Source organism: Drosophila albomicans, chromosome X, assembly GCF_009650485.2.
Source record: "Drosophila albomicans strain 15112-1751.03 chromosome X, ASM965048v2, whole genome shotgun sequence".
Taxonomy (NCBI): Eukaryota; Metazoa; Arthropoda; class Insecta; order Diptera; family Drosophilidae; genus Drosophila; species Drosophila albomicans.
In genome coordinates, this window is record NC_047627.2 from 1,573,462 (window position 1) to 1,586,524 (window position 13,063).

At 33.8% G+C, this 13,063-nt stretch overlaps 1 protein-coding gene across 4 annotated transcripts in view; it reads left to right on the forward strand.

Annotated features, from left to right (window-relative positions):
• The first annotated feature begins 8,396 nt into the window (after positions 1–8,396).
• Positions 8,397–13,063, forward strand: part of LOC117577721 (homeobox protein cut) — an 89,361-nt gene continuing 84,694 nt past the window's right edge. For 3 of the 4 annotated variants that reach the window (XM_052008471.1, XM_052008475.1, XM_052008472.1), the window contains exon 1: positions 8,397–10,116. In XM_052008471.1, the coding sequence (XP_051864431.1) occupies positions 9,994–10,116 (123 nt within the window). In that variant the 5' untranslated portion in view covers positions 8,397–9,993. The remainder of the gene's footprint in view (positions 10,117–13,063) is intronic. The other variant, XM_052008473.1, reaches the window with a different exon arrangement.

The window sequence follows — 13,063 nt, forward strand, 5'->3', positions numbered from 1 at the left end:
CTGTTGTTATTGTTATTGTTGTTGTTGCTGCCATTGTTGTTGCGTATTTTTTCGCAGGTTTTTCGTTTTTGAAAGGGAAAGCAATTTTGTCTGCTCTTTTATTTTTTGTTGTTGTTTTCTTGTTTTCGGGGAGAGCAAAAAAAATGTATTTCTTCTGTGTGTGAGTGTGTTAATATGTGTGTGTGTGTGTGTGCAAGATTGTATTTGCCTCTTTTTTTTGCGGCTCTCATGTTTACGTCTAATTAACAGTAATTAACGCATTTGAAGGGCGTGTGGTGCAATTAAAGTGAAAGTGCCGCACAGAGTTGCCAACGTTTGCCAATAATATTAATAATTCAAATTAACCAAAAAAAAACTACAATCATTTAACATTAAAAATATATTTAAATAAGTCTGACAACTAAAACTAAATATTTTTACTTATTCCATTTCAAAAACTTTGTTTTTATAAAAATCAAATCATTATCAAGTGAAAAGTGCCTCACAGGGTTGCCAACGTTTGCCAATAATATTAATTATTCAACATAAAAAAAACTAAAATCATTTAACATTAAAAATATATATATTTAAGAAAGTCTGAAAACCTTTTAATAACTAAATATTTGCAAAATTTACTTATTCCATTTCGAAATCCTTTTTTTTAAGTGAAAAGTGCCGCACAGAGTTGCCAACGTTTGCCAATAATATTAATAATTCAACATAAAAAAAACAAAAATCATTTAACATTAAAAATATATATATTTAAGAAAGTCTGAAAACTTGTTAATTACTAATTTTACTTATTCCATTTCGAAATCCTCTTTTTTTTTTAAGTGAAAAGTGCCGCACAGAGTTGCCAACGTTTGCCAATAATATTAATAATTCAACATAAAAAAAACTACAAAACTATTTGACTTTAATAATACATCTATTTAAGAAAGTCTGAAGACCAGTTAATTACTAATTTTACTTATTCCATTTCGAAATTCCTTTTCTTTATAAAAATCAAATCTTGATCGAGTGAAAAGTGCCGCACAGAGTTGCCAACATTTGCGAATAATATTAATAATTCAAACTAACCAAAAAAAACTACAATCATTTGACTTTAATAATATATTAAGAAAGTCTGAAAACCTGTTAATAACTAAATATTTGCGAAATTTTACTTATTCCATTTCGAAATCCTTTTTTTTTATAAAAATCAAATCTTTATCATATAAAAGTACTTCCACAGAGTTGCCAACGTTATCCAATAATATTAATAGGTAAAACAAAAACTAGATATTTGCGAATTTTTACTTGTTCCGTTTCGAAATCCTTAAATTTGAAATTTAAAATTTAACGCCATTTAGTTTTCTTATTTTCATAAAATTCGAATTTTTGTCAAGTGAAAAGTGCCTCACAGGGTTGCCAAAGTTTGCATATAATATTAATAATTCAATGAAAAATATCCACAGATTGCAAATCAATAACTTTTATAATATATAACAAAATTAACAAAATCCTGATTAAAGATTTTTTCGATCCTAAAAAAAAAAACAATCTTGAAATAAGATTTTTAGATTGAAACAATTTTAAATCAAGATTTTTCATCAAGATTTTCATTTTAAGATTAAGAACATCTTATTTTAAGATTTGTAAATTCAAGAAATTCGTCACAAACCAAAGTCCGAAGAGCTTTCAATAACTACAGAGAAAGAAAATCAAGACTTTTATCTTAGTACTTTGAATTTTGGTCCCAAAAGTGCGTCAAGAACATGAAAATCTCAATGTTAGAAAGATTTCAAGAACATTTAATATAGGACCCAATTTCTTATTAATAAAAATAACAAAATCTTATAGTTTTAAGACAAATAATCTTTTTATAAGATGAACAAAATATTGCATTTCATTTGATAGTTTTTTTTTAGTATCAATTTATTATTTCTTCAGTTTATGATTTATTTGGCGCATTTATTCAAATTTAGAAAAGAACTTTCTAGGAATTTCGATGCATTACAGAATTTTGAAAACTAAATCTAGAATTTTTAGACTTATTTTAAAAATTTGGTTTTAAGAATTTGTTCTTAACGTGGTCTTATTTCAACACAATTTTTAAGACAATTTTTTTTTTTTGATTTTAGAATTTTGTCATTGTTCAGTGTAGATACTTAGGGATTCCTTAATTTTAGAATTTCAAATTAAATGCTTTTAGTTTTTTTTTTTTAATACAAATTTTATACATTTTTTTTTACTATGTACAATTTGAGTTGATCCCAGTTCAACTTAATAACATAATAAAAATATATATTATTCGTTTTGTTTTCATTAATTCTAATATTTTAAAAATTCAAAATTCACATCAAAAAAATTAAATAGTAAAAAAAAATTAATTAACTTTATTTGATATTTATAATATTTAAAAATCGATAAAAACTTGTATAACTTTACTTTACTTTACTTTTTTATTGTTGAAAAATAATTAATATGTAATCTGTGAATGATATTTTCTAAGTTTATACTATAAAATTCAATATATTATACAAGAATAATAAAAATACAATAAATTACATCAGTTCTAATTGCAAAAAGATTTAAATTTAAAAAAAATGTTCATTTAGAGCATTTGAACTTTAATATATTTTTTTTAGAAGAAACTTAATTGATACAAATAAGTTTTTCTTTTGTTGGTTTATTATTCCTAAAACTTTTTGATATAATAAAACAAACATATATACAAAAAATATGTTTTTAATTTTTAAAATAACAAATATAATTTATATTGTGAAATAATACTACAAAAATCGATGAATCATAACAAATTCTCCCAAACAAAAGAAAACAAAACAAAACAACAAAATGAACAATAACAATTGTAAATTTGAAAATGAGAATTGACTTTGAACAAAAGCCGAAACATTTTTAATTTGTTTAATTGCATTAAACGAACTGGAACGAGATTCTAATAAATCGATAAGTTTAATAGGCTTTCGGTGTGTTTAGCGAATGGAGGAGGAGTGAGTAAGGGGGAGAGGCAGAAGGAGTGGGGGGGAGAGGCTATTAAAATAGCTGAAAAAGTTTCATAGTTATAACTTAATTACTGCCCGTTGATTGTAATTGCTAATTGTTGTTGTTGTTGTTGTTGCCGCCTCATCAAGCAGCGCAAAAATGCCACACAAATCAAATCAATTTGCTGCATGCACACACACACACACACACACACACACACAGACACGCAGCGAGCTCGCCGCCGTCGAATCAACCAACCAAAAAACAACACTAATATGACACTTTAACAGTTAGGCTAACACACACATACAGACACGCACACACATACACGCTTACTCGAGTCGACTCACTCACACGCACACACGCACAACTAATAATAAAAAATCATAATTTCAATCAAAGGCAACAACAATAGCAACCAGCAATAGGCAGCTAAACACAAGCGACAGCAGCAGCGACGTCGACAGCGCAGTCGCCAGCAACTACGACGACGACGACTACGCATCGGCACCTGCATAGCTCGCGCTCTTTTACACCTATGCAATCGGTGCCGGGCAGTCGCCAGCAGCAGCACCAGCAACAACAACAACCATATACAAATAACATACAAAAAAAACACACACACACACACACAGCAGAAGCAAAAGAGAAAGAAGCAAAAAAAAAATACATATAAATATACTCTGAGCAGAAATCAAGCGCCGCACTCAATGGGCAAAAACGAGCAGTGTCTCAGCCTCAGCCTCAGCCTCAGTCTCAGTCGCAGTCATAGCTCAAGCCTCTTGTATGAGTTGGGTTTTGGGCAGGGTGGAAGGGGGGGGGGGGGGGCACTGAGCGCGTGCGCAGCGGAGAGCGGGCCAGAGAGTAAAGTAAAAAGTCAAAAAGAACCGAAAAAAAAAACACACACACACACACATACTTAAAGGCAAAAGAAATCAAAGCCAAAAGCTGTTGAAAAAAAGCAACAACAACAACAACAACACATTCACATACACAAGAGATGCCCATGCAAAGACTGTGAGTGTGTGTGTGTGCGTGTGTTGGAGAGACAACGCGACGGAGCGCCAACTTAAGCTCAATTCAATGGCGTTTGGTGCGAGCGAGCGAGCTGCCATAAAATAAAATGCCACTGCTGCTGCTTCTCCTGTTTTTTTTTTGCCTTTCTTAACTTATTACAACAACAACATGGGCAGCCAGCAGCAGCGGCAGCAGAGCAAATTTGTTGGCGCTGCGATGCTGTTGCTGTTGCTGCCGTCGTTGTCTTCGTTCGTTCGATGAATGATGTTGGCTCTGCCGCTGTCCGCTGCTACCTGCGCAGCACGACGAGCTCACACACACACATGTCTCACGTGTGTGTCCATTGACGACGTCGTCGTCGTCGTCGTCGTCGTCGTTGTTGTCGTTGTCGTTGTCGTCGACTGCTTTGGCTCGCCAATCAAATGGGGCGGGGCTTAAATGGTATTTTTTCTGTGTGTTGTGTTTTTGCTTCTTTTTTTTTCCTGGTGATGCTGCTGCTGCTGCTGTTGTCGCTGCCGTGTGACACTTGCGCTTGTGTTGATGTCGTGTCTCTCAGCATGTGCGTGTGTGTGTGTGTGTGTGTATGTGTGTGTGTGACAATGGCTGTGTATGGGTTTGCTTTGGTTTTTATTATGCGAATTATCGAAAATTGAGCGACGTTCGCGTCAAGCGTGTGCGAGCAGCTTCTTCTTCTTCTTCTACTTCTTCTGCCTCCCACCACCCAGCACTGAGTGAGTTTTTTTTTGTTTTTGTTGAATGCTTACACTTGTCACTGCAATTCGTTGCTTGTTGCGCGAGAAATTCGTTAAGACCAAGTTATAATAAGAACCAATAATAGAATGAAATGATAACATAATAAAATAAGTATGTTAATAAATGCTTTATTAATATTGCACATATTTACAATATTATTAAATATCCAAAGTAAAACATTCTATTTATACAAAGTTGAACATTTATTATTATAATAATTGGAATCGTTTTATAAATACTTTTTCTCTACAAATTGCGCTTCTTACATTGTTTTTCGTTAATCTGTTTCTTTCTCTTTTATACTATTTTTCTTTTTCCAATTAATATTAAATCATAATAATAACTTATTACACAAAACTTGGTAATTTTATCATGAGTAAATTTCTATTCTTCACAAATGTATTTATAATTTTCGTATTAACTCGAATTAGGTTAATTACTGCACACACACACGAATAATAAATATAATTTGCTACCAATTAAATGAAATAAAATTCAAATTTTGTTCAGCGATTGATAAGCGATTGAATTAAACAATTATCTCTCATTCGTATGCGCGCTGTGAATTCAACTCAATTGAAACCGAGTTCGAAAACGTTTTTCGTTTTTCGAACATCATGCCGAACCCCTGCGCTCGATTGCAACTGCAACTCAAACTTCTCCGACGACGCGGTGCGAGAGAGCGAGCGAGCGAGCGTGAGTTGAGTTGAGTTGAGTGTTTTTGGTGGCTCTTGAGTGGAATGCGTGTTGTTGATTGTTGCTGTAACAAACACTTGTTTGTTTTGTTCTTAGTTTCTGTTTTTTTTTTCGGTTTCTGTTTTCTGCTGCTGCTGCTGTTGCTGCTGCTGCATTTCCCCGCTGTCGCGTTGTCGTTGCTCGGTTGCAACTCAAGCGAAGCATTCATCCATCGATTGTCAATCAGCATTTGCTTCGCATGTGCACAAATGAGAGGGAACTATTGAAATAAAGCTTCGCCGCACACACACACACACACACACACTCACACAAAGACTCATATATACACGTGCACACATGGACAAGTGCAAAAGAAATGGTTGGCTGAAAGCAAGCAAAAAAATCTAACAGCAATGAAATGAAATGAAATGAGTTTCGGCAGCGACGTCAGCGTCAGCGTCAGCGTCAACCCGAGCAACGGCTCCGAAGCCGTCGTGTAGGTGGCTGCTTCCTCTTCTTGCCCTCACACACACACAGCTTCCTCATCGGCTTCTCTCGCACACTGCAAAACGCATTTAGCGACTGCTCTCTGTTTTGCATTAGGTGCGCCCCCCAACCCCCAACCTCCCACAGTCATCACGCCACTCGCTGTCTACCATTGAACGCTGGGTTAAGGTTGCCATCGGCATCTCCGACGTCGCTGCGCCGCTGCTCGGCAGCTGCTTCGACTGCGTCTGTGACTGCGACTGTGACTGCGACTGCGACTGCGACTGCAGTTGGCGCTTCGATACAATTTGAACTTTTTCTTTATGTGCAAAGTCGAAGCGAGGTTTGAAGCGAACTTTAACGAATTGATGCAATGGCATGGGCAATAGCTCTGGGGTTGTGTTGTGAGTGGGGGTGCAGAGTGGAGAGTACGGAGTAGTGAGTAGGGAGTGACGTTGGCGGCTGGACTTGAGCTGAAATCTCTTCAAATAATTCATTTTGCTTCAATGTTACTGAATGCTATTAAATAATAATCTATAAAATTACATTTATTTTATTCAAAGCAAATATATTACAAAACTATATAACACATAAAATAATTAACAACATTTAAGTACTGAATGTATTTATGAACTTTAGCAAATTAAAGACTTCCTTAAATGTTAAAAGTGATTGAATTTTATTTCTCCAAGTTAAAAAACAAGCAAATGCTCAGAATTAACTAAAATAAGTAAATTAATAAAAGAATATTAAATTAAATTATTATCCTTTTATTCTATAAAATATAAAGTGGAATTTAAAATGTTCTTTCAGGAAAGTTTTTTAATAGGTTTTCTTTTTAAACTAAGTAATATATTGGTATTATATTCTTTATCCTATATATTTTTTTTAGGTATGATTACCATGAAAAAAATAATATAAATATATTTAATTGAATTTTCAAATTTCAAAATAGTTTCTGAGTATTTTAGAAGTAAATGTAATGAAAAAACATTTGGAAATTGTTCGTCTGGATTTTTGGTAATAAGCTTAAGTTGCTTCTGTTGCTAATTCGATTTTCGTCAAATTCGGAGCTAATTACTGACCTTTGACCCCGGCGCTTTTACCTGCCCAAAAGCCAGGATTGCCTCAAAGCAAGCAGCTTGACCTTTGGCCAGAGAAAGAAGAGGAAAAGCTCGCAATTTTCCACAGACACAGACAAAAGACAAGAAGAAGCCAGACACAAAAATAATTCGAGCAAGCCAGCGAAATTCGCTAGGAAGTTGCCCCCTCTCCACCTCCCCCCCACCCATCATCTTCCACTCCACCTCTTCAAACCCTGGCGTCATATGTTAGCAAAATGAAGAAGCAACAGAAATAAATAGTAATAATACAATAAAGCCAAAAAAAAAGAGTTGAGAAAAAAAAAAACATACAAAAAAAAGTTTAATTCATAAACAAGAACAAGTAAAAAAAATCAACTCAAAGATTTCCCCTGATTTTTTGCTATTTCGCTCACACCTTCGCTCTTCTCTCGCATTCTCTCTCACACACACTTTTGTACTCGTTTTGTGCTCTCGTTCTGTCGCCCAAAACACATGCGAAACAGTTTCACTCAATCTGCGGCTCAATCAACAAAAAGACACACAAAAAAAAAAAACCCGAGTCAAATGTAAAACGAGCACAACATTTTCTATAAGTTTTTCCCAATCAGAAAAAAGGCGACAGAGGCGCACACACGACGTCGTCAGCGTCGACGTCGACGTCGCAGCTACAAATTGAATGCCAAGCCACAGCGAACTCACATATGTAGAGCGTGCCTTTGACTGGGGGAGCGAGCGAGAGCGAGAGAGAAAGAGAGAGCGAGCAAAGCGAAGGATGGCCAAGCGTGAAGAGAGTGAGTGAGTGTGTGCCTGTGTGTGAGTGAGAGGGAGACAGTTTGAATGAATGAATTTCAATACATGCAACTGACAGCAGTTATCAGAAGGCAAAGGCAAGAGCATAAAAAAAAAACACAGACACACTCACACAGAAGAAGGAGCAAGCACACAAAAAAAAAGCAAACAAAAAGTAAACACAAGAACTGAGCGCAAGTTGTAACACGTATGTGAGCGTCGAACGACGCCGACGACGACGACGACGACTACAACGGCAACGACGACGACGACGACGTTGACGGCGACGGCGCACAAAAATTGCTCAGCCCCAAAAGCAAAACAAATGAAAATCAAACCTATTGAACGAAATGAAAAGCGTTTGCAGGCCAGTCACCAATTGAGTGACTCTCTTGCGCTCTCACTCACACGCTCTCGCCTCTCTCTCGAGTGCAAATGTCGCTTGCTTGCGCTAGTGTTCGTCGCCGCCGCCGCCGCTGTTTGGCTACGTTCGGCTATCGTCGTTCGGCTCGGTGTGGTTCGGGTTCGTTTGGCGTTGTGTTCGTTCGTGTTGCGTGTATTGAGCCCGAATGGCGTAAAACGGCGTCGTGCACGTTTTTGGGGTTGTCGACGCAACGAGTCGTTCAATGTTGTTCAGTCATCAACTGAATTCGTGACTGGCAACGTCGCCTCTGTGTGTGCCGCCCGCCAGTGTGTTTGTCACTGTCTGTGTGTGTGTGTGAGTGCGAGTGCGTGTGTGTGACTGTGCGTTCGTTGTCTCTCTAACTGTTAACGCTACGCTGCTGACTGTGTGTTTTGTGGACGCTACTGCAACTAACTGACTGTGGTTGTAACTCACAGAGATCTTCTGTCTGTCTCCCGCATTTGTCTCGTGGAGTCGGTCGAATAAGAATCAGAATCAGTATCAGAATCAGAATCCCAATCAAAACTCATATTTATTAAAAATAAAAATAAAAATACAAAACACGAATATTGACAACAGCAGCAGCAATAACAACGAAGCACATCAACAACCACAACAGCAACAACAACAACAACAACATCGACAAAAACGACAACAAGAATATAAAAAAAAAAATAACAAAATTTAATAACTGTATTTTCAGTTTATACAATTTTTTTGATCTATTTTTTTTTACCACACGATTCATTTACAATTACTACAACAACAACAACAACAAATCAAAGAAAGCAACAACAAGCATAAATATCAATATATTTATATACAACAAAAATTCAAAATAAATCAAATGAAGCAAGAAAAGTGTGCGCGAGTGTCACAAGTGTAAACAACAACAACAACAACAAGAATCGGAGTGCAACATCAACAACAGCAAACAAACAAACAAACAACAAAGCAACAAGCAACATGCAACAAAGCCGCTTACAAGTTTAAGCCAAAAGAAGACGGAAACAAAAAATTTGCAAATTCAAATTCAAATTCAAATCAAAGAAATCCAATCAGAATTTTACGTTGCTCCCCCTCCAACAACCCCTCCAACGCCCCCTCGCTTAATCGTTCTTGGAGAGGAGAAGAAAACACCAATGGCAAGAAAATTCAATGCCGACGCAATTGTTGCAACAACAACAACAACATCGACAACAACAACGACAACAACAAACAAACACGCCTCGTGTTGTGTTAGTGCAAGTGTTGTGCGTGTGTGTGCGTGTGTGTTTCTTCCAAGTGTGTGTCTGTGTGTGTGCAACAACAACAACAACGACAACAAATCAAAGCTTGGCACATGCAACAAATACAAATGAATTAGCAACATCAAAATTGGCACCAAACAAATAAAAACAAAATTCATGGATTTTTTTTGAGCACGTAAAAAAAGAAACAAAAAATACAAAGTAAAGAAAAGCCGCTAACAAAACAAAGCCAAGAAGCAGAAGAAGAAGCTGAAAGAAGTGCGTGAATATTTGTTTATGTGTCTCTCTCGCTCTCTCTTAGTGTATGTGTGTGTGTGTCTCTCTCCCTCTCGCTCACTCGCTTAATGCAATTAACTAAAACTTAAGAGGAGAAGAACCAAAAAAACAAAAAAACAAAGTTGACGCGCTCTCAAATGCCTCAACAAACGGTTGAACGGTTGCTGAACTATCAGCGATAAAAGCAACAATAACAACAACAACAAAAACTACAACTGCAACATAAACAACAACACTACAACAACACTACAACAACAACAAAGAATCGCCAACATCCAAAGACAGCCCACGAATGCAGCCAACATTGCCACAAGCCGCTGGGACAGCCGATATGGATCTGACGGCTGTTCAATCAATCAACGATTGGTTTTTCAAAAAGGAGCAAATTTATTTATTGGCACAATTTTGGCAACAGGTAAGTGAAAAGCCTTCGCAAAAGTGTTTGAAATGGTTTAGTAACAAAGTGCAGTTCACATATTTATTACTTTAAAGGAAAGAACAAAAATATACTTATGTCAAATCATTAGAATTCAGCTTAAACCAAATAACAAGAAAGATGTTCCACAATTCGCAAAACACAAATTCACAAAACTGTTTAAAATAGTTTAGTAACAAAGTGCAGTTCACATATTTATTACTTTAAAGAAAAGAACAAAAATATACTTATGTCAACTCGATAGAATTCAGCTTAAACCAAATAACAAGAAAGATGTTCCGCAATTCGCAAACACAAATTCACAAAACTGTTTGAAATAGTTTAGTAACAAAGTGCAATTCACATATTTAATACTTTAAAGAAAAGAACAAAAATATACTTATGTCAAATCGTTAGAATTCAGCTTAAACCAAATAACAAGAAAGATGTTCCGCAATTCGCAAACGCAAATTCACAAAATTGTTCGAAATAGTTTAGTAACAAAGTGCAGTTCACATACTATATTTAATACTTTAACGAAAAGAACAAAAATATACTTATGTCAAATCATTAGAATTCAGCTTAAACCAAATAACAAGAAAGATGTTCCGCAATTCGCAAACACAAATTCACAAAACTGTTCGAAATAGTTTAGTAACAAAGTGGAGTTGAGATATTTATTACTTCAAATAAAAAATATATACTTATGTCAAATCGTTAGAATTCAGCTTAAACCAAATAACAAGAAAGATGTTCCGCAATTCGCAAACGCAAATTCACAAAACTGTTCGAAATAGTTTAGTAACAAAGTGCAGTTCACATATTTATTACTTTAAAGAAAAGAAAAAAATGTATAAATATATTTGATACTAGTCAAATCATTAGAATTCAGTTAACAAGAAAGATGTTCCGCAATTCGCAAACGCAAATTCACAAAACTGTTTGAAATAGTTTAGTAACAAAGTGCAGTTCACATATTTATTACTTCAAATAAAAAATATATACTAATAGTAAATTATTAGAATTTAGCTTAAACCAAATAACAAATAAGATGTTCCGTAATCCGCAAACGCAAATTCGCAAAAGTTTTTTTCCAAACAGTTTACCAACAATAGAAAAATATACTCATATGAAATCATTAGAATCCAGTTTAAACTTAGTAAAAAATTTGATAGCTTCTAATAAAGTGTTCGAAATAGCTAAGCAACAAATTGGAGATTCTATTTTTAAAGAGAAATATTCTCATATCAAATCAATAGCGATTCCACAAATCGCAAACGCTAGTTTTAAAAATGTTAAAAATAGTTTTGCAACAAATTGGAGTTTCAATATTTCTTACTTTTACTTAATAAAAAAAAAATATACTCAAATCAAATCATTAGAAACGAATTTAAGCCCCAGTAATAAAAAGTTGTTCTACAATTCGTAAACCCGCGTTTCTAAAGTGTTTGAAATACTTTAGCAATAAATTGGAGTTTCGATATTTATTACATTAAATAGTAAAAGAAAAAAAATTATACTAATATCAAATCATTAGAAAATCAAGTTTAAGCGAAGTAACAAAGAAGCTGTTCCAAAATTCGCAAACGCTAGTTTCAAAAGTGCTTAAAATATTTTAGAAGTCAATTTGAGTTGAAATAGTTATTAACTCAAATTATATTAAAATGAATATAAGATCATTACATTTGTTTAAGCGAAGTAACAAAGAAGCTGTTCCGCAATTAGTAATCTTCTATTTGAAAAGTCTAAATAGGAATTTAAATATTAGTTACTTAAACATACACAAAAAAAAAAAATAGAGAAAACAAAAAAAAAGCTTTTCTTAATTCTTTCAATTCGTAAACTCCCATTTGAAAAGAATTAAATTAATTAATTTAATTAATTAAATTAAAAATTAATTTAGAGCAGCCTTACTAAGAATACAAATATTTCTTACTTAAAAACACAAAAAATAATACAAATATATAGAATCAGTAGAATCAAGTTTAATTAAGAAAAGGTGTTCTGCAATTCAAAAACGCACGTTTGAAAAGAATTAAAATATAATTGGCTTAAATAGAAGTTCATTTATATTATTTTAAAAATGAAAAAAAAAAAAACCAAAAACAAATTATTAGAACTAAGAATTTTTAGTGGAAGAAAGAATAAAAAAAGAGGAAACGAACAAGAAAGAAGTCTAGCTTTAAAATTAGCGCGTGTTGATCTCAAAAACGGAAACGCCTACAGAAGTCGAGCAAACAGTCAAATTCAAATTCCACAAAAAATATTTGTTAGTTGCTATCGATGCTTATTGAAATTTGTGAAAAAATGAAACGGAAACGCCTACAAAATCAACAAATTGAAAATGCAAAATCCAAAATCCAATAACAATAAAATCTATATGAATAGAAAACAATAATATCAAAATTAATTTAAGTAAACCGGTTAATCACAAAAAAGAAAAAAACAACTTTTCAAAAACATTTCATCAGCTTTGAAACAATGCGATTGCAATCGCAGAATTTCAACAATTAAAAATGAAAACAACTTATTTAATTTGCAAAATCAAAAAACAAAAAAAAAGTAAATAAAAATAAAGTAAATGCTTGTAGAAGAAATGTATGATAATGATTTTAATTTCAATACGAATATTTTTGGCGTAATTATTGCAATCAAATGCAATTTGAAGTTACAAGTTTCAAATAATTCGGAAATTTCAAAAAAGAAAAAAGCAAATGACATAATTTTGTGGAAAAATGTAAATGAAAAAATAGAAATAGAAATTGAAATTGAAATGGAGGAAAAAAGCTCCCACACTTAAGGAAAAACAAACAATAAAATATGAAAATGCAATGCATATTTTTTGTTGTTGTTGTTTGCGTTTCAGTTGCAACTAATTGAGTTTGCGTGTCTGTGCCAATTGTTTTTATTGATTTCTGAAAATTTGTTTACAAAATGCAGCAACAAG